This window comes from Hoplias malabaricus, chromosome Y, assembly GCF_029633855.1.
Source record: "Hoplias malabaricus isolate fHopMal1 chromosome Y, fHopMal1.hap1, whole genome shotgun sequence".
NCBI lineage: Eukaryota > Metazoa > Chordata > Actinopteri > Characiformes > Erythrinidae > Hoplias > Hoplias malabaricus.
Genome location: NC_089820.1, coordinates 36,986,332 through 37,013,811, shown reverse-complemented (window position 1 = coordinate 37,013,811; position 27,480 = coordinate 36,986,332). Strand labels below are relative to the sequence as shown.

The following is a 27,480-nucleotide window of genomic DNA, read 5'->3' as shown; positions in this document are numbered from 1 at the left end:
ATATTAATTAACTTATATGTTGAAAACAATCTGAAACCAAAATTGCCAGCTCAATTTTGTTTTTGTTTGTTGTCTTAAGGACAAAATTCTTGTTGTACAATAAACACTGAATCAAGTGTTTTAGCTTCCTCAATATTAGGCTTCCATGTGCCAGCGGGTTGGGAAAATCTCATGAAATGTGATTACTGGTAATACATGCTGCACAAGGGTATTTGTAGGTTCTAGTTAGGTATCTGCTATGGCATTTGTGGCTTGTGGCTGCTAGGATGTTGCTTAGTGATTGCTAGGTTGTTGTTAGGTGTTTCCTATTATATCCCACTTGGTTGATGTTGTGGTGCTGTGGCTGCAGCCCCATCTCAGTCTGTGTGGCTTGGGTCATGGTTTCAAACTCTGCTTTTTAAAATTTTAATATCTTGAAGACTGTAAGAGGAATATAGACTTCAAAATATAGGTGGAATGATAATAGCTAGATGATTGCCGCAGCTACTCATTTTTTCACTCTGTCTGGTTGTTACTCAGATACCCATTACAAATTAATAACTTACAGAATCATAAACTCACTATGCAGATATACATCATGGATTAATATTCACTGTCACTACTACAGATTTTATCAAAGTCAGCCATTACCCATGCGGTTGATGGTGAGTGAACACCCACTGGCTGAATGGGTAATTACAGTTTTGAAATGCAGGAGAAATCCCTGACAGCTATTCACCTGAAATACCATAGCAGAAACCATAGTAACCACCTGAAACATCTTATACCCAGAATAACATGAGTGCCCTTACAACACATGGAAACCACTTGAAATGTGCTACCATTTTGCATTTTCTCTAGCAAAGCACTCTTTTAGGCTAGCCGAAAATGTTTGTAGGTGTGAGTATGTGAGCAAATGTATTTGTGTTGCCCTGTGAGGGACTGGGGCCCTCTCCAGGGTGTGTTACCACCCTGTGCCCAGTTATTCTGGGTAGGTCTGGACCCACTGCGACCCTGAACTGCATAAGTTACAAACAGTGAATGATGAAAAATGCCCTCTTTTAGTTTATATTGCTCCTGCCATGCATCATTTAATTATTTGATATCAAACCCATTGATTCCCATGTAGAGTCTTGTATCTGTTCAAGGTTTCTTTCTTCCATTGGAGGGATGTTATTCTTGACAGAATCACCTCAGCTTAATCGTTAATCGTTTATTCATTTCTGTAATTTAGGGTTGTTTTGGGTCCAGAGCCTACCTGGAATCACTAGGCTCAGTTTGTGTTTAGAAATAAAAAATAAGCATTTTTAATAAGCAATAAAAATAAATTTGAACTGAACTAAAATGTAGTACTATATTATAAAAATAAAAGGAAGTTTAATCAATTGTTATCATGAAAAGATTTTCATAAATTATCTCATAGTGCAGATAGGTTATTTTGGTATGATTTTGTGTTTAAGGATGTGTGTTGGTGTTTGTTCTCTGTAGCGTTTGTGTGCCCTGAGACATTGCGTTACCAAGCATGTCTGCCTGCTTGCACAGCTCCGTCTTGTCCAAACCAGGATTTTGAATTTGATGCTGAGCATTTCTCAGGCATGGCTGAGGGCTGTGTTTGTCCTGAGGGAACTCTCCTTCATCGCCTACACTCCACACTCTGCATTCCACCTATTAAGTGTGGTATGCCCCACTTCCCTTTACTTTTTCTTGTTGTCTGTCAGTTTATTTTATGCCTTTCTCTTGTGCGTTCTGTTTCTCTTTCTGCATATTTCTTTCATTCAATGTTCTTCCTTTATCTCTCTCTCTCTATCTATTTATCTATCTATCTCTCTATCCATGTCATGTTTTCTCACTCCCCCTCATTTCCTCTTTAAAGTCTCATTATTCTCTTGTCTTATCTCTCTCTCCATTTTTCTGAATATAGACAGTTCTATGAAAAAGTTTGTATATTTGTCACACTCAGATATTTTAGATCATCAAACTAATTGTGATATAATATTAAAACAATGATATTAAACAAAAATAACTTTGTAATGGTCATTGCATTTATTAATGGTACATTTTTATTTTAAACCTATATAACCCATAATGAAACAAGAGCAAAGAGAAACTAGGCAAACCTAGTTTTGCAGGACCACCATTATCCATATAGCATGGTCACAGAGGTGTTTCTGACATTTCAAAAACAGGAAATGGAAGGGCTGGAGCAGCTTTTGTGCTTCATATCAGTGTCTTTGTTTACTTGTGGTTTTTATTTTGTGATTGTGTTGTACAGAAAATATGGAGGGCAGGACTAATAATTGAAGTTATGTGATAACATAATTTTGGGAGTACGACCAAGCCCGAAGTCCGCCTCTCAGCCCTAAATATACACCCCGCAAATTCACGTCATTTTCGCATCGGACAAACTTGCTGTCACGCCTTCGTCCTGTCTAGTCTGTTGTCCCCGGTCATGTGTTCCTTTTAGCACATGGCTATGTTTTGTTTATTTCCTTGTCTCCGCCCTCGTCCCGCCTTTGTTCCGCCTCCTCGTCCGTGTCATGTGTTAACCCGTCCTCCTCGTTATCTGTCCAGGTGTGTCTCGTTTGTGTCAGTATTTAAGCCCTCTTGTTTCATGTCCTGTTTGTCGTACATTTCTCCTTTGTCCTTAGTCGTATCAGTCGTGTTATTTAGTTTGTCTGTCTGTCTCTGCAGTTTGACTTTAGTTGTTTCAAATCCAGTTGTTTCGTTTCCTTTCACCGTTTCGTTCCCCAGTCTAGTCTGTCTATGTGTTAGTTTCGTTTCATTTCGTGTTTTGTTGTATCAACTGTCGCCTGTTGTTGTTTTGTTATTTCTTTCGTTATAATTAAACGTTTTCTGTGTTTTAGCAAGTGCGTCCGTCTCCGTCAGTCCGCCCGTGATCCATGAATCGAGTGATTGCGCCAGCGCGAGTAGAAGGAATCGCCGAAAGAAACGTGGTGGAGTCACCCCCTCGATGGTCGATTACCCCCTCAGGTCCGGAGAAATTTTTTTGGGGGGGTTAAGGGTAGGGGGACGACGGAGGTGGGGCTAACAGGGGCGCACCACTGAGGGATCTAATGGGTGCGCCTGTGAAACCCGCTAAACCCTCTACAGCTCCAGCGCGAGCCCGGCGAGCAGTTCAAACCCCTGTCCTCGTAAAAGCGGCGTCTCCAGCCGCTTCTGTCTTCGTGAGCGCGGCGCCTACGGCCGCGCCTGTCTTCGTGAGCGCGGTGCCAACGGCCGCTCCGGTTTCCTTGAAAGCGGCGCCTACGGCCGCTCCGGTCTCCTTGAAAGCGGCGTCTCCAGCCACTTCTGTATTCATGAACGCGGCGTCTCCTGCCGCGCCTGTCTTCGTGAGCGCGACGCCCGCCTCTCGTGTCTCCGTGGACGACGTCGCAGATTCCTCTGCCTCCGTGGACGTCGTCACAGTTTCTCCTGTCTCCGTGAACGACGTCGCAGATTCCTCTGCCTCCATGGACGTCGTCACAGTTTCTCCTGTCTCCGTGGACGACGTCGCAGATTCCTCTGCCTCCGTGGACGTCGTCGCAGTTTCTCCTGTTTCCATGGACGTCGTCGCTAGGCCCCCAGTTCCCAAGCACCTCTCTGTACTCCCTCCTGACCTCCAGGAGAAGCTTACAAGCCTCATGGCACGCCTGGAGGTCTCCTTGAAGGCGGCGTCCGCCGCTCACGTCTCCGTGAGTGCGGTACCCGCCGTTCCTGTCTCTGTGGACGACGTCGCAGATTCCTCTGCCTCCGTAGACGTCGTTGCAGTCTCTCATGTCTCCGTGGACGACGTCGCAGATTCCTCTGCCTCCGTGGACGTCGTCGCAGTTTTTCCTGTCTCCGTGGACGACGTCGCAGATTCCTCTGCCTCCGTGGACGTCGTCGCAGTTTTTCCTGTCTCCGTGGATGACGTCGCAGATTCCTCTGCCTCCGTGGACATCGTCGCAGTTTCTCCTGTCTCCGTGGACGACGTCGCAGATTCCTCTGCCTCCGTGGACGTCGTCGCTGTTTCTCCTGTCTCCGTGGACGTTGTCGCAGGTTCCCCTGTCTCCGTGGACGTCGTCGCAGGTTCCTCTGTCTCCGTGGACATCGTCGCAGGTTCCCCTGCCTCCGTGGACGTCGTCGCAGGTTCCCCTGCCTCCGTGGACGTCGTCGCAGGTTCCCCTGCCTCCGTGGACGACGTCACTGCAGGCTCCCCTGTCTCCGTGGACGACGTCACTGCAGGCTCCCCTGTCTCCGTGGACGACGTCACTGCAGGCTCCCCTGTCTCCGTGGAAGACGTCACTGCAGGCTCCCCTGTCTCCGTGGACGACGTCACTGCAGGCTCCCCTGTCTCCGTGGACGACGTCACTGCAGGCTCCCCTGTCTCCGTGGACGTCACTGCAGGCTCCTCTGTCTCCGTGGACGTCACTGCAGGCTCCCCTGTCTCCATGGACGTCAGTGCAGGGCCCCCTGTCTCCGTGGACGTCACTGCAGGGCCCCCTGTCTCCGTGGACGTCACTGCAGGGTCTCCTGTCCCCGTGACTGTGGCTACGGCCGCTCCTGTCCCCGTGACTGTGGCTACGGCCGCTCCTGTCCCCGTGACTGTGGCCGTCATGTCCGTAGGTCGGCCCGAAGGACTTCGGGGCCGATCCCTAGAGTTGTGCCCAGGCTGGCTTCTCAGACTGCCCCACAAACATTTGCCAGTCCTGGGCACCCCCCTGTTATATTGGTTCCCTTGTCTGTCCCTGTCCTGGTTCCTGTCTCTGTCCTTGTCCCTGTGCCCTTGTCTGCCTTTGTCTCTGTCCCTGTCCCGGTCACTGTATTCGTGTCTGTCCCCCTGAATGTCTTGGTCCCTGTTCCCCTGCCTAGTCCAGTCCAGTCCCCTGTCTTGCCCCCAGTCCAGTCCTTGTTTCAACCCTCTGTCCCGTCTCCTGTCCAGGTCCCATTTCAACCCTCTGTCTCGTCTCAGGTCCAGTCCCCTGTTAATCATGTCCAGTCATCTGTCCCCAAACATGTTCAGTCCCTGTATCCATCCAGTGTTCAATCACCTGTCTTGTCTCATGTCCAGTTCCCTGTTAGTCCTGTCCAGCCCGTTTCAACCCTCTGTCCCGTCTCCAGTCCAGTCCCCGTTGCAGTCTAGTGTCATGTCACCTGTCCTGTCTTCTGTCCAGTCACAGACCCCTTTACAGTCTAAAGTTTCTGTCCGGTCCAGTGTCTTGTCACCAGTCTCTGCTCCTGTCCATTCCCAGCACCCAGTCCTGTCATCTGTCCAGTTCCCGTATCAGTCCAATGTTCAGTCACATGTCTTGTCCCCACTCCAGTCCCATTTCCTGTCACCTGTCCATGTCCAGTTGTCTGTCCCCAAACATGTCCAGTCCCCTGTTAATCATGTCCAGTCCTCTGTCCCCAAACATGTCAAGTCCCCGTGTTCGTCCAGTGTTCAGTCACCTGTCTTGTTTCCAGTCCAGTCTCCCTTTCAACCCTCTGTCTTGTCTCAAGTCCTGTCACCTGTCCCGTCTTCTGTCCAGTCCCTGTTCCCATCCAGTGTCATGTCCAATGTCAAAAACCCTGTTCAGTCTCCCGTCAAGTCTCATGTGTCCACTCCCGTCCTGTCCAGTCCGTTCTCGTCTCTTTTTCAGTCTCTTGTTTTCCCCCTTTGTCAGTCTCCCGTCATGTCCCATGTCCCATCTCATTTATCCGGTCCTGTCGTGTCCCCAGTTCCTGTGTCTGTTCCTGTCTAGTCTTGAGTGTTGTCTTCCGTCGTTTTGTTTTCCGTGCCCTCTCCTGTGCCAACTCCTGGGAGGTTTAGGAGTACGCACCCCGGGAGTTGCGCGTTCATGGGGGGGGCATCTGTCACACCTTCGTCCTGTCTAGTCTGTTGTCCCCGGTCATGTGCTCCTTTTAGCACATGGCTATGTTTTGTTTATTTCCTTGTCTCCGCCCTCGTCCCACCTTTGATCCGCCTCCTCGTCCATGTCATGTGTTAACCCGTCCTCCTCGTTATCTGTCCAGGTGTGTCTCGTTTGTGTCAGTATTTAAGCCCTCTTGTTTCATGTCCTGTTTGTCGTACATTTCTCCTTTGTCCTTAGTCGTATCAGTCGTGTTATTTAGTTTGTCTGTCTGTCTCTGCAGTTTGACTTTAGTTGTTTCAAATCCAGTTGTTTCATTTCCTTTCACCGTTTCGTTCCCCAGTCTAGTCTGTCTATGTGTTAGTTTCGTTTCATTTCGTGTTTTGTTGTATCAACTGTCGCCTGTCGTTGTTTTGTTATTTCTTTCGTTATAATTAAACGTTTTCTGTGTTTTAGCAAGTGCGTCCGTCTCCGTCAGTCCGCCTGTGATCCGTGATACTTGCTACGTTTAGTTCAGGAGACAGACTTGACTGCTTCACTACGTCAGCTCACTCCTCCGCGCTGGGCCATTTCTGCTGATCCTCATATTTGGAGCCGTGTTTGGCCATTATCAAGCCCACCTATCCTCCTGTTTTTCCCTTTCTCTGGCCAAACAGCTATGGGACTGCCTGGTATTTGAAGTTACAAACGGCCGTTGTCGCGCTTCGTCTGTTCTATGCTCTGCGGTCTTTCCCACTCCGGATCGGTGCTCCAGTGTCTTGCTTCTCCTCCCACTGCAACCGGCTTCCTGAGTGACCCTCCGCATCTGCCTCCGACGCTGGATTTTGTGCCTCCTCTTACCTTCATCTCCAGCTACGCTGCTACAGGACTGCCTCATGTTTGGGGAATACGAATCTATCATCGTCATGGCTGCTGCTGCACTGTTAAGAGTTCTGCTGTGTCTTGAGCCTCCCATTTCCTCCTCTCCGGCCAAACATTCAAGTAACGTGCTCTGAAACAATGACGTCCCCTTCGCTCACTCAGCTAATGAGAGAAACCCATCTGTCAGCGTATGGAGCCCCTGTGCAGCAATGCAATGACGTCACAACCTCCTATCTCAGACTCAACGCCCCCTGCTGGAGCATTCTTCGTCTACCCTGTCTAAGCTGGAGGCATTAGCCTCAATGTCTTATAGTCTTTGCTGTCTCAAAAGTCGGTGCCTTAGAGGGCTGTTTTGATAATAATATAACTACCTGAGCTGCATTAGATAATGGCTTGGAAGCTGCAATATTTACGCACATTACCAGAGCACCAGTTCACCTACACTGCTTGCCAAGATGGTCCTATTTGAAAATGTTGGAAAAGAAAGCAGGCAGCATGTTTAAGCCTTCATTCTAAATCGGCTCCTCCTAATCGGTGCTGCTGCAGACCCTCATCCCGACTCCTCTGCTTCTGTGCTTCTCCCACCCTCCGGCTTCCAGCTTATGCTCTCTTTTTAGATGCTGCTGTTCACTATTGTACTCCTCCCCTGTGCTGCTCTACAGCTTCTAGCCCCTGCTCTATTTTCAGGTGCTTCGGTGGACCTTCATCCCCCCCCCCCCCTTTTTTTGCTGCAGCACTCTCTCTGACTTTCCAGTTCATCGTCTTCTCAGGTGCTGTTACAAACCATGTCCTAATCCTCTCCCTTTTGCGGCTGTCCCACACCCCGCCCCTTCCTTTGCAGCACACCATCTACCTAATATGGACTTTCATCTTAATCCCCTTGTGGTTTCGCTGCATCCTGCATTTTCCTTTATAGCCCTCCTCTTTCATGCCGCAGACCTTCGTTCCAACCCCTAGCTTTGTGGCCGCACCGCCCGCCTCCAAATTTGCAGCTTGCGCTCTCTCCTCAGAAGCTGCTGTGGACACTCATCCCTCACAAACAAACAGCACCCTGCGTCCACTGTACGGCTTGCACTCTCACCTAGCTTTGCAGCTCGTGCTTTCTCCTATCACAGACCTTTGGCCCAGCCTCGCTTCTTTCCAATTACACTACTCCTATCTTATAATTTCAGCCCTCACTCCTTATCAGGTTCTGCCATGAACCTTCGCCCCATTCTCTCCTCTTGGCAACCAAGTTGCTCTCAGCATCTAACTTTCCAGCTAGTGCCTCCGAGGACCTTAATCCTTCATCTCTCTGCTAGTGACTGCAACTCACCCTGCCTCTTATGGTACTGTTCATACTGATTCCTCCAGCTGCTGTGGGCCTTCAACCTAGCCTCTCCTCTTCGCAACCACGCTGCTCTGAGCCCCTAAGTTTCAGCTTATGTTCTCTTCTCAGGCGTTGCCTTGGACCAGCCCCCCTACCCACCACTTGACGCTACCTCAAATTCAGTTCACCCTTTCACATGCAGCCACTTTGCTCTTGGCTTCTAACCTCCTCTGGCACCTGTTTTTTTTTTCATCACCATCTAGGCATCTTTGCTATCTTTGAGTCAACTTTCTACCTTGCCACCTTGCTTGAGCTCGTCAGCACCTTTTGGATTTTGTCTCTTTCAGGGCTTGCTCCTCTGTGACAAACTGCCTTCTCTCTGTCTCACCGTTCCTGCAGTGCTGACCCTTTTTGGGCTTCTTATTTGGCTTCATCTGTCATCCCTCTAGATCACCCTTACATTCTCAATTCCCTTTATGCCATTCGAAAGGCACCATCATGTCAATACCTGCCAACGAAGGATATCTCGCTGTATTAATTGCTTTATTAATGCTCTGTAGTACTCTACTACAAGGCTGCTACTAATCCATTTTTCATCTATTGTTGCCAGCCTCACACCCCTCACCATTACACAACCACCATCAATTACATTGAGGACTTAGTAACACTCTGTCCAATGCATTCAGTCTGATGCACTATCATGGTGGCCCCAGATTAATGTCACTATTATTCTTACACTGTAGCTTAATCACATTTAGCTGGTGATACTTTAAAATCAGTAGTTGGTCAGTTTGATTTCCGTTGGTGCGATAATCTTGGCCATCTTAAGACCAACTCTGATTCTATCGCATTGTGCAAATATTACCCCTTTACCGCTGCGACATTTAAATACTCAAATTACCAGTCATCATAATCAATAAAAGACATTCAATTTATTCAGCCTAATGCTATTCCTCTACCACCTCACAAGGTGCTTATTAGTTCATTCATAGACTCACTAACCCCTTTCATTCAGAACACCAATGAAACCCTCGGCCAGAGTACCTGAACCTGTCCATTCTGTAACACTTAATGACCAGCATTCCTGTAAATTTTTGGGGGTCTGGCTTCATAGGCATTCATAAGCCACCCTAAACTCCTGCCCAACAACTTGAGTTCACCTCCCGGTTTCAGCCTCTACGGGTGTGGTCTGTACTAGAAAAATGCAGAAAATAAAAATTTTGTTCATAGTATGTAAGACTGGCATCAGTGTTTTTCTTGTTCATTTTATTTAAAAATAAATACTAGATGATCTACCACCAAAGAAAAAAGATGACCAAGAACATTCTGTTGATTTTAAGAATTACAATTACTTATTTATTTAGTGTAATGTTCTTTTTACTCAGCAGTGATTTGCTCTTTCCAAATCTCCCATACATGTCATTTTTGCTCATTGTCTTTCTCATTGTGCAATTTCCTACCCTGACCCTAAGTGAGGCCTTAACTTTTTTTTTCATATTTGGAGAAATTTTCGGGTGACTTCTGGGAATGTTTGTCATTTATTTTCCATTTGTCGATAATAGGCACAGAAATAGGCACTGTGATTGCCTGGAGTCCCAGTAATGAAACTTGGTAACTCTGATTTGAAACCCTGGCCAAACTAATAGATTTTATGGATTCTAGCAGCAGTTATGTCTTGGTGTGTCTAGTTGAACTGAATTTGGTTAACTAATGTAGCTTAAGGATAATAATTTTTCACATCAGATGAGGCTGGGCTGAGCACCAGTTTCCCCTGTATTAATGAAGTCATCATTTAAAAACAGCATGTTGTGTTATGTGTTAGTGTCACGCCCTCGTCCTGTCAGTTCTGTTGTCCCCGCCATGTGCTTTATCCGCACATGGCTTTGTCTGTTATTGTCCTTGTCTCCGCCCTTGTCCCGCCTTTGTTCCGCCTCCTCGTCTGTGTCATTTGTTAACCTGCCCCCTCATTATCTGTCCAGGTGCATCTTGTCTGTGTCTAGTATTTAAGCCCCCTTGTCTCACGTCCTGTTTGTCGAACATTTCTCCATTGTTATATGTCAAGTCGGTCATGTTATCTGTCTGTCTCCGAAGTTTCTCCCGTCATTGTTTCGCTTTGTTGTCTGTCTGTCCCGTTTGCCCTGTTTATTTCCTAGTGTCCAGTTTAGCCTGTTTTCCTTCTGTTACAAGTCTCTTTGTTTTGTTATTTTCCTTTATTAAACTTTACTGTGTTTTAGCGAGTGCGTCCCCCCTCAGTCAGTCCGCTTCGTGACCAGAACTGTGCCCAGGCTGGTTCCTCAGACTGTCCCACAGACATTTGCCAGTCCTGGGCACCCTCCAGTTATTTTGGTTCCCCTGTCTGTCCCTGTCCTGGTCACTGTCTCTGTCCTCATCCCAGTACCTATGTCTGCCTTTGTCTCTGTCCCAGTCCCTGTCACTGTGTTTGTGTCTGTTCCCGTCAATGTTCTGGTCCCCGTTTCCCTGCCAAGTCCTGTCCAGTCCCCTGTTAGTCCTGTCCAGGCCCCATTTCAACCCTCTGTCCTGTATCATGTTCAGTCCCCTATTTGTCATGTCCAGTCTCCGTATCTGTCCAGTGTTCAGTCACCTGTCTTGTCTCCATTCCAGTCCCCTGTCCTGTCACCTGCCCATGTCCAGTCTTCTGTCCCCAAACATGTCCAGTCTCCATATCCGTCCAGCGTTCAGTCACCTGTCTTGTCTCCAGTCCAGTCTCCCTTTCAACCCTCTGTCTTTTCTCAAGTCCCATTTCCAGTCCAGTCCCCGTTTCAACCCTCTGTCCTGTCTCAAGTCCTGTCACCTGTCCCGTCTTCTGTCATGTCCAATGTCAAAAACCCTGTCCAGTCTCCTGTCAAGTCTCATGTGTCCACTCCTGTCAAGTCGAGTCCTTTCCAATCCCAAGTCCTGTCTCCTTTTCCCTTTTTTCAGTCTCTTGTTCAGTCTCCTATCATGTCCCCAGCTCCAGTGTCTGTTCCCGTATTGTCCTGAGTCCTGTCACCCGTTGGTTTGTTGTCTTGTCTTGTTTTTCATGCCCTCTCCTGTGCCAGCTCCTGGGGTATTTAGGTGTACGCGCCCCGGGAGTTGCGTGTTCGGGGGGGGGGCATCTGTCACACCCTTGTCCTGTCAGTTCTGTGGTCCCCGCCATGTGCTTTATCTGCACATGGCTTTGTCTGTTATTGTCCTTGTCTCTGCCTTTGTTCCGCCTCCTCGTCTGTGTCATTTGTTAACCTGCCCCCTCGTTATCTGTCCAGGTGCATCTTGTCTGTGTCTAGTATTTAAGCCCCCTTGTCTCACGTCCTGTTTGTCGAACATTTCTCCATTGTTATATGTCAAGTCGGTCATGTTATCTGTCTGTCTCCGAAGTTTCCCCCGTCGTCATTTCATTACCTTAGTCGTTGTTTCGCTTTGTTATCTGTCTGTCCCGTTTGCCCTGTTTATTTCCTAGTGTCCAGTTTAGCCTGTTTTCCTTCTGTTACAAGTCTCTTTGTTTTGTTATTTTCCTTTATTAAAGTTTATTACTGTGTTTTAGCGAGTGCTTCCGCCCTCAGTCAGTCCGCTTCGTGATCATGACAGTTAGCCTGGTCTATTATTTAAAAAATGTATTGATCTGAAATGAGTGGGACAAATTGCAAAATAGAATAATCTGAGAAGGGGCAAATACAAACCCCACTTTTAGAAAATTGGGACACTGCAAAATGTAGATTAAAAATTAAATGATGTGCAAATCATATATTTTATGGGTTTATATGAAAATAGTATAAAGAGGGCATTTTTAAATGTTGAAGCTGAGGAAGAACTCATTTGCCTATATTGCCTGAATTTGATATTAGCAACAGGGTCATGTTTACCACTTTGTTGCAGCACCTCCTTTTTTATTAACAAATATTTGTAAGTATTTGGGAACTGAAGAGACCAGTTGCTGTAGTTCTGAAAGTGGAATGTTTCCCCATTCTTCCTTGTTACAGAACTTCAGCTGCTCAACAGCTTGGGGTCTCTATCACAGTGTTTTTCACTTCATAATGCTCCAGTTGTTTTTCAGTGGGTGAGATGTCTGGAATAGTTTAGTAGCAAGGATTTGTAATCCAACTGAAAAGAAAAAGGAAAAAGATGTCTGTATGGCAGCATGTTGCTTCAAATCCTGTATATACTGTGCACTATTATTGTTGCATTCACTGACTTTCAAGTCATGCATGCCATGTGTGCAAATTCAGGATCCTCTTTATGTATGGGGACTATTTTGTAGTATGCAAAATTTCAGTAATTTCTGTATGCAGGGATGAACTGTGTAAACAAACATTGGTTTGCAGTGATTTCCACTACAAAAGCCTTTATGATTATAGCCAACAATTATCAGTTTTGGGCCTGGTCCAATGCATTTAAAGAATTATCCAGATTTTCTAAATCTTTTAATGATATTATGTACTGTAGAAATCCATAAGAATCGTCAAGTTCTTTAGTATTTTATAACATTACAAAAGTGTTATTCTTGAATTGTTGAACTATTTGCCTATACATTGGTGAATCCCTCCTCATAAATATTTCTGAAAGACCCATGTTGGCTGACCTTCTGCCAATCAATACTTTTTTTTTCTTTGGCTCTTCCCAACAACATGTTGCTATCATCAAATTTAGAATGTATTCAAAACATTAAAAAAAAAAAAAAAAAAAAAAAAAAAAACCTCTGTTTCAATATTTGAAAGATTTTACTTTATTTTCAATTAAATATACAGTGTAAATGATTTGTATGCCATTTCATTATTTTTATTTTTACATTTTTCATATAATCCTTATATTTTTTTTAAATGCAGTTTGTGTTTTTTCATAGTGTTTTATGTTCTTTTTCATTTTCTTTCACTTCCTTTACTTGATGATGTATTTTGCAGCCTGTACAGACAGTTTTGGAGCACCACATGCTCTGGGTGAAGTTTGGAAGGCATCAGAGAATGGCTGCTGTATGTACAGGTGTGATAGTGATGGCATTGTACCTGTAGAATTGAACTGCAGTGACATTTCCCAGCCAGCCTGCACACGAACAGGAGAATTCAGCATTAGCCTTGCAGATGACAACAGCTGCTGTCCAAAAAGAGTCTGTGGTCAGTTACTCACATTTTCAAAATCCACATGTATCAGGACATCCACTGTACCACCACTGAGCATGTATTATTTGGAAAACGGATTCAAACTTAGTACAGCAATAACACTGAGAAGGTCCTAAAAGGGGTAAAGGGGAGCTAACACACTTTACAGAGAAACAATTTAACAGTTTGCCTCATGACAGATAAAAATGGATGGAATTTGGAGGAAAATGGACATTCCTGAAAACATTTAACTAGATTCATGAATGCTGCATATTCTTCTGATTTATTAGAGGAACATGTGAATGAATAAAAGTTAACAAATATCTGTGAATACAGTTGGGCGCTTGTAGAATAATTTACAGACTGCATAAAATTACATGGGGCGGCACGGTGGCGCAGCAGGTAGTGTCACACAGCTCCAGGGGCCTGGAGGTTGTGGGTTCGATTCCAGCTCCGGGTGACTGTCTGTGAGGAGTTGGTGTGTTCTCCCCGTGTCCGCGTGGGTTTCCTCCGGGTGCTCCGGTTTCCTCCCACAGTCCAAAAACACACGTTGCAGGTGGATTGGCGACTCGAAAGTGTCCGTAGGTGTGAATGTGTGTGTGTGTGTGTCTGTGTTGCCCTGTGAAGGACTGGCGTCCCCTCCAGGGTGTATTCCCACCTTGCGCCCAATGATTCCTGGACCCCCCGCGACCCTAAATTGGATAAGCGGTTACAGATAATGGATGGATAATGGATGGATAAAATTACATTAAACTATGCCCAGGAATTTCAAAAGACCACCATATAAGGAAGCACTCGTGAATCTTATGTATCACAGCAGAAAGCTTCCAACATAGTTACATAATAAAAATTATATTGAATGAAATACATTTTAATTTGCACAAACAGTAAGTATGCTTCATCAAAATATTCATTTGTATTGTTTTTTTTTATTATTATTTTTATTATTAATAGTAGAAGTATTAGTATTTCTCAGGGAAGCAGATGCCTAAATCATCCTCTCCCACCCAATTATCGTTCTCCAGTCTGCATCTGTTCACCCTCCAAACATTCAATCATTCATTGTCTGTAACCACTTATCCAATTCAGGGTCACAGCGGGTCCAGAGCCTACCTGGAATCATTGGGCGCAAGGCAGGGAATACACCCTGGAGGGCACGCCAGTCCTTCACAGGGCAACACAGACACACACACAGACACAGGGAGAACACACCAACTCCTCACACTCAGTCACCCGGAGTGGGAATCGAACCCACAGCCTCCAGGTTCCTGGAGCTGTGTGACTGCGACACTACCTGCTGCGCCACTGTGACGCACCCTCCAAACGACCAGTGCTTAATGCTTTACCCCTTTTAGGACCAAAGCAAAATGATTCAAACTGGAATAGCAATAAATAAACTCCAGGGCATATTGTGCCCAGTGATTCCAGGTAGGACACACCACGACCCTGAACTGTATAAGCGGTTACAGATTATGAATGAATTAACCTTAATGAAGCATTGTTATGCATAAAAGGTGTGTTTAAATACCTCAGAGAAACATGCAATGCCATCAACATGCCAACAGTGAAATAAACAGGTTTAATCAATTGTTTAGGTTTTTGATTATATTCAGCCAACTATGGGATGAAGGTTTGGATGTTTGCTGGAAGCAGTTGAATTTGAATAAAATAGCCCTAGTCTACGAAGTTGAAAGCAACTTACAAAAGAGTACAGTACTCTAAATATTTTCTCAACAGAGCTCTGTCTGCTAAATTCAGCTCCAGGACAAAATCAGCAATTATAGACACTAAATTTCTTTTCCTAGACCATGTATTCATTCTGTATTATTTATTGAATAAGGCCCAATGAATCTGGGATACAAAAGTGTAGCTAATCAAAGACCCCATCCAGGACTTTATTACATTTAAGACCATCGCAAAGAGCAAGTTTACCAATGCACAAAGGCATGTTCTTATGTACAAACCGGATTCCAAAAAAGTTGGGACACTAAACAAATTGTGAATAAAAACTGAATCCAATGATGTGGAGGTGCCAACATCTAATATTATATTCAGAATAGAACACAAATCACAGATCAAAAGTTTAAACTGAGAGAATATATAATTTTAAGGGAAAAATATGTTGTTTCAAAATTTCATGGTGTCAACAAATCCCAAAAAAGTAGGGAAAAGGCAATTTTTTACCACTGTGTGGCATCCCCCCTTCTTCTTACAACACTCAGACGTCTGGGGACAGAGGAGACCAGTTTCTCAAGTTCATGTGTAATACAGGCCTCTAACTGTTCAATCATCTTGGGCCTTCTTTGTTGCACCTTCCTCTTTATGATGCGCCAAATGTTCTCTGTAGGTGAAAGATCTGGACTGCAGGCTGGCCATTTCAGTACCCGGATCCTTATCCTACGTAGCCATGATGTTGTGATTGCTGCAGAATGTGGTCTGGCATTATCTTGTTGAAAAATGCAGGGTCTTCCCTGAAAGAGATGACATCTAGATGGGAGCATATGTTGTTCTAGAACCTGAACATAGTTCTCTGCATTAATGGTGCCTTTCCAGACATGCAAACTGCCCATGCCACAAGCACTCATGCAACCCCTTACCATCAGTGATGCAGGCTTCTGAACGGAGCATTGATAACAACTTGGGTTATCCTTGTTCTCTCTGGTCCGGATGACATGGCGTCCAAGTGTTCCATAAATAACTTCAAATCGTGACTCATCTGACCACAGAACAGTCTTCCATTTTGCCACACTCCATTTTAAAAGACCCCTGGTCCAGTGAAAACATCTGAGCTTGTGGAGCTTGCTTAGAAATGGCTTCCTCTTTGCACTGTAGAGTTTCAGCTGGCAGTGGCGGATGGCACGGTGGATTGTGTTCACTGACAATGCTTTCTGGAAGTATTCCTGAGCCCATTCTGTTATTTCCTTGACAGTGGCATTCCTGTTTGAGGTGCAGTGACGTTTAAGGGCCCGGAGATCACGAGCATCCAGTAGAGTTTTACGGCCTTGACCCTTATGCACAGCAATTGTTCCAGATTCTCTGAATCTTTTGATGATGTTATACACGACTGATGATGATAACTTAAAAGTCTTTGCTATTTTACACTGGGTAACACCATTCTGGTATTGCTGCATCTTTCTGTGCAACAGTGGTGGAATTGGTGATCCTCTTACCATCTTGGCTTCAGAGAGACACTCTCTGAGAAGCTCTTTTTATACCCAATCATGTTGTCAATTGACCTAATTAGTGTTAATTGGTGTTAATTGGTCTTCCAGCTGTTCGTTATATGCTCAATTTCCTTTTTCCAGTCACTTATTGCTACTTGTCCCAACTTTTTTGGGATTTGTTGACTGTGAAATTTTGAATCAACATATTTTTCCTTTAAAATGTTACATTAAACTTTTGATCTGTCATCTATGTCCTATTATGAATAAAACATTGACATTTGCCACCTCCACATCATTGCATTCAGTTTTTATTCACAATTTGTTTAGTGTCCCAACTTTTTTGGAATCTGGTTTGTATATACATGCTATATTTTCTGAACATTGTGTTGTGTTCCAGTCTGCAACCACAGTGTGTGTGAGGCAGCTCCTCTGCAGTGTAAATTTGGAGAGAAGTTGGTGTCATACTTCAGACATGACTCCTGCTGTCCAGAGTATGCATGCGGTAAGCTCAAAAATGGTCTTTGGTTGTGCATGCAAGTTAGTAGTACTTAAAAAAAAAAACTAAATCCCAATACTTGTTAACCATAAGATGTAAGATGCAAAAATGTATTGATTATGTTCAGATGAAAACAGTACAAGATATTTAGTGTTTTGAACAGTTACATTTTTAGGTTTGTTATATTTTTGCTTATATAAAATTTATGCTTGCAATGTTGCAAAAGTGCTGGGATAGCTTTACCACTGTGTTCCATGGACTAACCTTCATTTTACATTTAGTAATCAACTGAGAACAGAAAAAAGATTATTTATTAATTATTATTATTAGTTTATGTATACATTGATATTTTTCACCTGGTTTGGCACATGCAGTCTTTGATTACAAAGCCACTCTGGTGTAACAGAGAATATGGCTTGGTATCGTTTTACTGAAACAAGGAATATGGCAGCATATGTTGATTTTTGTACCTGATTGGTTTTTGAGTTTTAACACAGTTTAAATCACCTCAAATCTCCATTGGTCATGATTTTGGACATACTGGTGCTCTGTGTAGTGTTGCTGAACCTTTAAGGGCATGCATGGGGGAGTTGGGAGAGTGAAGGTTAACTTGTATGTTTTGTATGTGTAAGTATGTTTTGTGAAAACTGTGAGATAAGAAAATTCAAGCTCAAATTAATGGCCAAATTACTGCTCTGACTCACTATGTTTATTGTTATAAAACAGAACATGGTGTCAGAAGTTCTGTAGCTTAGCTAAAGCAGAGACTGAGTACTATGGTTCCTGAAGTGCAAGCAACAGAGGAGCAGAATGGAACAGAATAAAATGGCAAAAAGCCAAAGTGCAGCTGTTACACAGAGCACAGTAGGGCACAGCGCAACATTCAGCATACAGCCAAAGCCTCAAGATTGTGGGAAATGAACTAGATGGTTTGAGCTGTTCAGACTGGCAAGTAATCTGCATGAACATTGTGAGGAAAACCAGGTGAACACGTTTATTTACTGTATGAGTGACGAGACGGGTGACATTCTGCATGGCTTGCCCCTAACTGAAGCCCAACAGAAAAAGTACTGTGATGTACATGATGGATTTCAAGCTCCTTTTATTGGTAAGAAAATTTATGAGCAAGCGAGGTTCATCATGTGCAAACACAAGGAGTGAAAACCAGTGGCCTGTGTGTCAAGGTCTCTTAGCCTGACAGAACAATGATATGCACAGGTGGAGAAAAAGGCTTTGAGTCTAACCTGGGTGTGTAAAAGATTTAGTTATTTCCTTATTGGCAAGCATTTTCAACTGGAAACAGACCATAAACCATTGCTGAAACCTTTTGAATTGCAAGCATTAGATACCCTTCCTCCTCTTATTCAGTGGTTCAGAATGTGGCTGATGTAATATTCTTACATGTACAGGGGAAACGTTTGTGGACAGTGGATACACTGTCACATGCTCCAATGGGGGGAAATGTGAGGCAGGAATAAAGGGAGTTTCTATAAGACGCAAGCATATATATCAATTCCGTCATCTCCCAATGACGGAACCTAACCCTAACCCTTGGACCACCTAAGAGAGGAGCTCAAGGGTGACTGTGTGTGCTCTAATGTTATGAAGTTGTGCGCTAATGAATGGTCAGAGTATAATCTTGAAAAACCTGCTTTGGAACAATATTTGTCAGAACTTGCATTTCTCACAGTACAAGATGGTCTTCAGTTGAAAGGAACAAGGCTTGTTATCACTTCCCCAATGAGAAGAAGAGAAGAATGAGATCCTGGCAAAACTGCAATAAAGGTCACCAGGGCTTGACATGCAGAGAGTGGGCACATCAGTCAGTGTGGTGGCTTGGCCTGAACTAGCAGCTAAACAAAATGCTACTCAACTGTAGAACATGCATCAAGGGGCCCCAGAACCCTAAAGAGCCTCTCATGCTGCCTCACTTACTTAACTGACCATGGCAGATCTTAGAAGCAGATTTGTTTATGCTGGGAAGCAAAACTTACCTGCTGGTAGTGGACTATTACTCCAGTTATGTGGAGATTGCCCACTTAACTCGTTAAAGGTGTAAAGATGTGATTGTGTATTTAAAATCTATATTTGCATGTGATGGAGTTCTGGAGACGCAGATGACTGACAACAGATCATATTTCTCTGGGTAAGGCTTTGTATTCTTCGTTGAATTCTATGGGTTCCACCACCTTACCAGCAGCCCCAAGTTTCCCCAAAGTAGCGGTGAGGCTACGTGTGCTGTATAAACTGTAAAGTCTCTTCTCAAGAAAGCTGTAAATCCTTATTTTGCTCCGCTTGCTAATAGAGCCACACCACTGTACAATAGTTTCAGTCACAATGACACAGTGAGACGCAACCAATGCTATCTAATTTCTATGCACACAGATGTAGAGGGTAGCAGCAGCCCTGCACATGTGCAGTTTTCAACCCCTGTTCAGGAGCAGGATCCAACAGTTCAACCGCTGCCAACGTATGACATTCCAGAACTGCCGTCTACTTCTAGAACTAGGTTTGGGAGAGTTATTAAGAAGGAGATGATGCTGGGACAGTGTGAACAGAGAACTTCCCAGACACTTAGAACTTTCTGGAGCCTTTTTGTATTGCAGCCATCCGCTATTCCTCTTTTGTCCCAGAGCTATTTGCCAGAGACACAACCGTAATGGGGCGACCAATACGAATGAGCCTGTGGCCTTCTCCATTGCTGGATCTCCCTATAATTGGTGAATCACAGGCACGCCTGCCCTGCACTCTAAAGGTTCAACTAAAGGTGCCTTGAATAGTGATCGACCGATATATAGGCCGGCCGATTAATTGGCTGATTTTTGGCATTTTTTATGTAATCGGCATCCGCTGATATATTAGCGCAAGACGATATATACAGAATGCACACAGGCAATGCTGTGGGCAGCTCCGTCATTCTGACTGTTAGAGCGCCCCTTGTGTCCATTTTGTCATCTTACAGGCAGACACCATTGAGCACAAGTACAGGAGTACAAGCCTCGAACCTGTAGCTGCATGCCATCTCATTAGAGGAAACGGTATGAATTATTTTCTCTTCTTCAGCTCTCACTATTGTCTAGTCTATTCTCACTGCTGTCATAAACAACTGAGTTGATAGTTGTAACACGAGAAACCCAGCATCACAGAAGAATTTGCATTTTTCTCAGTCTTGTTATTTAAAAAAGCATGTTTAGAAGTATGTCAGCTAATTATTTTGTTTTCCGCTCAAGACATTGCTTATCTTGAAGAACATACTTCATACTTACATACTCAAATAATTGATTTTTGTGACCAAAAAATTACTAAATGTTCAAGCACTGAATCATTGGAATATGGAATTGGAATCAGAGACCTTCATGATCAAAAATATACTGCTCAAGTTCATCAATGGTTCTGACCATATCCGTTCTGACCAGGCACGGTGGCGCAGTAGGTAGTGTTGCACTAACACAGCTCCAGGTGCCTGGAGGTTGTGGGTTCGATTCCCGCTCCGGGTGACTGTCTGTGAGGAGTTGGTGTGTTCTCCCCGTGTCCGCGTAGGTTTCCTCCAGGTGCTCCGGTTTCCTCCCACAGTCCAAAAACACACGTTGGTAGGTGGATTGGCGACACAAAAGTGTCCATAGGTGTGAATGTGTATGTGTGTCTGTGTTGCTCTGTGAAGGACTGGCGCCCCCTCCAGGGTGTATTTCCGCCTTGCGCCCAATGATTCCAGGTAGGCTCTGTGTGAAAAAAGGCTTATTGGTTTATTTGTGCATCCATCAATGTTGTGTTTTGTTTGAAACTGACCAATAGAATATGAAGAAATCACTAAGGACTTACCCATCCCTTCAGTAACCTCCAACCTTCAGTCTCTCCAAAAATTCAGTCGACGTCTGAGAAATGGCTTGAAAATGTTTATTTCCACTGTTGGTGCAGCACTTTTTAAAAGCATCAAGGAGCTTCAGAGACCAAGGGGTTGTAGTCATATGATGAAGAGGAATACGAAAGCAAATTTTATCCATTTGAAGATGGGTAAGTGTATTATACAAAACTTTTTCCCTTAACATCTTAGCACAACACATGAAACTAATGTGATTCAGTAGCCATGAAGTTTGACAAAATTCTTTCCCTTAGTAATGTTTAGTTCTTATTGCAAAAATTCATAGTCTGTGCCTTAGTAATATTTACTTCACACTGTATAAATTAATTCTGTCCTTTAGTTATGTTTACTTCTCATTGTAAAAAATCATCTGTCCCTTAGTAATGATTATTTCTCATTGCAAAAATTAATTCTCTGTCCCTTAGTAATGTTTACTTTACACTGTAAAAGTTCAGTTTGTCCTTTTAGTAAAGTTTACTTCACATAGTAAAAAGTCATAGTCTGTCCCTTTAGTAATGTTTACTTCTTGTGAAAATGCAGTCTGTCCATTAGCAATGTATACTTCACTCAGTAAAAGTTCATAGTCTGTCCCTGAGTAATGTTTAATTCTTGTCGCAAAAATTCAGTTTGTCCCTTACTAATGTGTACTTTGTTCTGTAAAAGTTTGTAATATGTCTATTAGTAATGATTCATAGTCTACCTAAGAAATGTTTACTGTGTACAACTTACTTCCTTGTGTAACATAAGCTTCCCTTGAAAATGTTTTGACTATAGACTTTTTCATCTTACCTGTACAGAAGACTTTACGTGCATAAAGACTACTGTATTTGCAATTGTACAAAAAACAATTGCAATTGTTTTCTTCTTTTTCTTCTTATTAGGGTCCTAGAATATAGTGCAAGGACCCTACTGTTACTATTTTTTTGGTTGTTATTTTTATTATCAGGGGTCCGATCACTGCAGTGCAAGGAACCCAATAGTAATTGTTCAGATTTTTAGGGATCCTAGCACTACGGTGCAAGGAAATCTATTGTAATTGTTCAGATTATTATTACTATTATTACTATTATTATTATTATTAGGAGTTCACACACTGAAAGCACTTCTTCTTCTTCTTCTTTTTCTCCGATAAAATGAGACGGGCAGCCCAAATCAACTGGTAGTAAACCCTACTCTACACTACTCAGGCACAAAGAATCAGCTCAAATGGCCTGATGTTGGCACCATAGCAAAGCAGAACGCGTTGAACTCCATATATCCTACCTCATCTGATGTAGAAACAAAATTCTTTTTTTCCTTCATTCCTCAGTTCAGACCCTACAATAAAAAGGCTCAAGCCCCATAAGCTCCACCCACTTAGATTTTGAGCTAATTTGCTTAATATGCAAAATCACACAAATTTGAGATTGAACTAGTCCTTAGAAATTTGCCCAATGTGGACATATGTGGTATCTTCAGAATCCTAAGAACCTGAACGTTAATAATTATGCAGGAATTTCAAGCTGAACTATCAAGCTGAAAAATGCAAGAATTTCATCACTGCTTAGCTTCCAGGCTCCACCCAAACAGGTGGAACTTGCGTCCAAAAAATTCTGACAAAAACAGTTATAACTCAGAAACGCTTTCCCTGAAAGTTACGACACTTCACGCGGTTGATCCCTATAAGGGTTGGTAGATATTATTGCATCATGGTGCAACTGCAAGCCTAGAGAGGGCTATAACAACAGAAAACTGACACGCATCACAGGATTGTCCGATTGTCATGCCAGTTGGTATGCAGGTGATGTCCTGAATCAGATTCTATGATGATGCTGTCATATTCAAAACAAACATGGCTGTCATCTGCCAATCAGTTTTCAGCAGCTGTTTGACAACCTTAACAAGGTCCAATCATCATAATACTTGAATAGTACGTCTATGGCAGCACTTCCTAGGCAAAAAAAATCCATAATGATAGCCACTAAGGGGCTCAATTCACATTTTCAAAAAGTAGTAACTAGTAACTTCAAAACAGTAACTGGTGGCAGAGATTTTATATTGATTATAACCCCACCTAGGGATGCAGTTACAGCATGATGAGATCCATATGACGTACAGCCATGTGAAAAAGTTAGGACACTCCTTTGTCTTTTTGAACCTTTTTAAACATATGGACATATGAGTTTCATTTGAGCAGTATTGAGAGATGGAGCTTATATAATAAACAAATAACACTGAAGGAATTACTTAGAAACACAAGTTGTAAAATTTAATGAACAAAATTGTACGTTTCTTTTGAGGAAAAATTTCGGACACTCCTATATTCATTACTGTTTAAAATGTCTATATTTAGAATCAGACGCACCACATCAGCTGCAAAAGAATAGACCCTCATTAAAGAGGACACTGGAGGAGGCTCTTATTCAAACCTCAGACATTAGTTTGATTTGCCTTTGGTTGCTGAGGTGAGTGATATCACCATGCCCAGATCTAAAGAGATCTCTGGGTCTGGGAATGGATGTAAAAAGATCTCAAAACAATTGAAAATTATTTTCCGGACAGTAGAATGGCGGATTTCTAAGTGGAGAACATTTAAACCACCTACCAACATGGCCAGGTTAGGCCATCCTAACAAGTACAGTCCAAGAGCAGACCGTAAGATGCATAAAGAAGTCTCCAACAATCCTAAAATGTTGGAGCTGATGTCAAGGTACATGCATGTACCATCAGTGATTGCACAAGGAGGAAACCCTTGCTGTCAAAAAAGTCATCAGTCCAAGACTAAAATTTGCCAGAAATCACACAGACAAAAACCAGGAGTTTTGGAACAGTGTTCTTTGGACAGATGAATCCAAAGCTGAATTATTTGTGAACAGAAGACGACCAGCACAACCATGAGCCAAAACACTCCAGTAAATTCACAAGGATTGTCTTAAAAGTAAGAAATGGAGAGTTCGGGAATGGCCAAATCAGAGCCAGGATCTTAATCCTACCGAGATGCTGTGGGGTGACATGTGCATACTAGTTCATGGCCAAAAATACATGCGTTTAATCTCACCAATGCATTCAAACAACGCTCGGTTATGCAGAATGGTCAGGAATGCTACCCAACCCTTATAGAGCAGGTATGATTTGGGTGGTGGAATTTTTTATCCCCTCAGTGTCACTGCTGAACTGAGAACAGTTCACAACCAAAAACATCCAGCCAACAATGTGGACAGAGTGCTGTGCCTGATCCACTCATACCAGCGCAACACACTAACACAACACCACCATATCAGTGTCACTACAGCATTGAGAATGAAATCATCAAATCAAATTATCTGCTGTTTGGGGGCTCTGACCATTGAAAAACAGTGTGAATATGCAAAAAATAAAGTACACAGAGCAACAAATGTATTGTAGCCTGTAATTTTAAAATTTCAAAGTGCTCCTGTGTTGTCAGTGGAACTCAGAAATGGAAGGTGATGGTAGAAAACAGGAGGTGGTCATGAAGTTATGGTTGATGGGTGACACAAACACACACACACTACCCAACAACATTGCAATTACATATAAGGCCTCAAACTTGAAAATGTAAGCAATATATATTCCCCTGTACATTTAAACCACACAGTCTGTTATGAAAGAATCCCTTCTGCCCACTGCTGCTTCTCCACACCGAATGACAAGGGCAAAGAGAGCCCACGATCACTATAGACCCTCTCCCATCTTCTCTCTCTGTACCTCCATACTCACAGACTTAGAGTGCCAATGATCACAAAATCAGAAGCGCTATACAGAAACACCCAGCAATGATGTAATTGCATATAAGGCCTCATACCTGAAAATTAGAGCAGGATTTACTTCTACAAAGACAGAAAGGTGTCCACCTCTTGCTCTGCATGCTTTCATAGCTCCCTTTCACCCCGTTCTTCAATGGTCAGGATACTCACACTGCAGGTATAATTTATGTGTTGGAGTTTTAAACCCCTCAGCATCACTGCTGGACTGAGAATAGTCCTCCAGCTGACAGTGTCCCGCGTCCACTAATGAAGGACTAGAGGACAATCAACACAAATTGTGATGCAACAGTTGAGCTATAGTCTCTGTCTTCTATAAGGTGGACTAACAAGGTAGGTGTATCTAACAGTGCGAACAGTGAGTGGACACAGGTTTTAAAATGTCCAGCAGGAATGCTCTGTCTGATCCACTCATAAAAGCACAATACACACTGACATATCACCACAATGTCAGAGTCACTACTGTGCTAAGAAGGATCCACAACCCAAATTATATCTACTCTGTGGGGGCCCTGAATAGTGTGTGAGAATCCATGGTGAAACTCCAGAGTGAGTTCTGTGGTTTATGTTGTCCCTGTAACCCAACCATCTTCACCTGTCTGCAGATGCCAAATTCAACCAATCATCCACTACCCCTCCATCTCCACAGGCAAAACAGAACACCAAGGACCACCTTAAAAACACTACAAAAACTACTACCCTAAATGTGGCTTCTGTCTCAGGAAACGTCATATGCTGACACGTTTTGGCGCTACAGCAAAGGAAAACACTTTCATTAAAATATTTTCCACCCCAAGAGGCATAGAGATTATTTTCTTTCCCTATATAATCCTTGGGTCCTGATGAACTTTGGCATGCAGGTTCTGTGAGCATGCTTCGTAAGTGTGTACAAAGTTTCATGTTGATCGCCACTAGGGGGCACAATTTAAGAAAATATGGAATATCTCAGTCAAAATCAAACTTATCAACAGATAAGTCGCTTTGTAATATACTCTGCATAATACCTCACAATTTTATAATTGCAAACGTTGACAAAAAATGTAGTATTTCCGTATTGGCCACGTGTGAAAATTGAGCTTTACAAACTAGTCCCAGGATTTCCGCTCTGTCAACAAACAATTGATTTCATTGCAATCTATATTGCCGGTAGGTGAATAATTATTCAGATTCTGATTCAGAAATATTTTATTGATCCCAAAGGGAAATTGCTGCTGTTAGAGTTGCAACCATTTATGTAAAGAATAAAAACTAATGATAATTTAAAAAGAAAAACAATTAAAACAAAAGAGAAATTTGCAATATGTACCCATTTACATTCTTAAAAATACAGTTAAGTGGCATTGGCTGTGATAATAAATATATTGTATAGATTATTGCACCTCTGAATTATTGCACACATTAAGAAAAATCAATCACGTTGTTATTGTACTTATGAACAGTGTAATGTGGTATTGAGTATTGCACGGATGAACCATGGTGTCACACATTGAGGGAGGAGTTGTCGAAGAGTGGGTGGAAGCCATTGTCCATAATGCCCTGTAGCTTAGATAGCATCCTCCTCTCCGACACTGCCACCAGCAAGTCCAGCTCCACACCCATATCACAGGTCTTACGGATCAGTTTTTTAAGTCTGTTGGCGTCTACTACCCGCAGCCTGCTGCCCCACCATGCAACAGCATATTGTTACGACCCAGTCTAGGGTTGAGCCGTAACAGAATGAGGAATGGGTTGAAATTAATATATGTGAAGAGAATAACTGTAACAGATGTAAATGGTGAAACAAAAAGGACACAAACGGAAACACAGAATGGATAATGAATAGAATATATATTATAAATGTGATATGTACAACGAAACCAAACACCAGTGAACTTCAGGATGGCCTTTAGCCGACAAAAACAACAAACAAACACCCCTCCTAACTGACCCACAAACAGCTCTAACTTACCTAAGTGTAAACAAAAGGAAACAAAAGACAACACCTTACCTTCCTCCCTGTCTATACACAAAAACACACACAAAACCCACTCCCAAAACAAACGGCAGCCAACCCTACTCTGGTGAAATATATACACAAAATTTACAAAAGATAGATCTAGCATCAGTGTTCAAAAGGGCTAAAACAAACTCGTAGTCGAAATTGGAATGGATCAAAGTCAAAACCAGGCAAACAGAATTCAATATACACAATACAAATCACAGCACAAAACAAAGCTTCCTAACATCGTACACAGACACGTATTTATGACTCCCGCCGAGATGACGTAGACGAAGTGATGACAGACAACACATGGACTGGATGGTGGACTGGATGGTGGACCGGACGTAGACGAAGTAATGACAGACAACACATGGACTGGATGGTGGACTTGATGGTGGACCGGACTCTGGACGGTGAACAAATACACGAACTGGAACATGGAATGGAACAGATTGCAGAACCTATACATTTACAGAGATAGTGAGAGAGAGAAAACACACACATACACAGCGCAGCGTAACACCCCCTCCCACAAATACAAACCCATAGTAGGAACAAAACATTAACACCTATACAGAGCATCTGCAACAACATTACCCAAGGACACGGCTGATACGTTTACGAATGCCGAGATGTCCAGAACAGGGATGGTCATGAGCTAGGGACAAAACTTGAGATCTAAAGGGCTGGGGAACAACTATTTGATACACATCAGCACAACCATCCAACGAAGAAGGGGGAGACCATTTTCTCATTAAGACATCATTGTCAACATAATAGGGACTAAAGCGTTTATCAGGACCAACATCAAGTGCAGAATCAAAACAGCGTTTAATTGTGGGATCTGACTTCTGAGCAGCAGCAAGCTCCGTACGAGTAATTCGCGTATCGGTGTAATTAATGTTACAAATATCTGTCCCTTTATCACCACTAGTCGTAACAGAAGCATCAGACAATGGGTCATCTTTACTGAAAAAGGAGTCTGATAACCCCACTACATCCTCAAACTTTCTCTTTTGAGCCCGAGTGAGAACACAGGATGGAAAAATAGATGAGTTCTCTACAGCAGAGAGGGGTTCAGAAACCACCTCAGGTAGTGTAAACAATTTATCACCAGCCAGGTCATTACCTAAAATAAACGATACTCCA

General features: G+C 43.2%; 1 protein-coding gene across 1 annotated transcript in view; it reads left to right on the top strand.

The window, feature by feature from the left end:
- The window catches only part of LOC136679069 (otogelin-like), a 509,929-nt gene that overhangs the window by 392,289 nt on the left and 90,160 nt on the right, over window positions 1–27,480 (top strand). Inside the window, exons 44-46 of the mRNA XM_066657350.1 lie at window positions 1,468–1,656; window positions 12,876–13,085; window positions 16,632–16,736. Coding sequence (XP_066513447.1) covers window positions 1,468–1,656; window positions 12,876–13,085; window positions 16,632–16,736 — 504 coding nt within the window. The remainder of the gene's footprint in view (window positions 1–1,467; window positions 1,657–12,875; window positions 13,086–16,631; window positions 16,737–27,480) is intronic.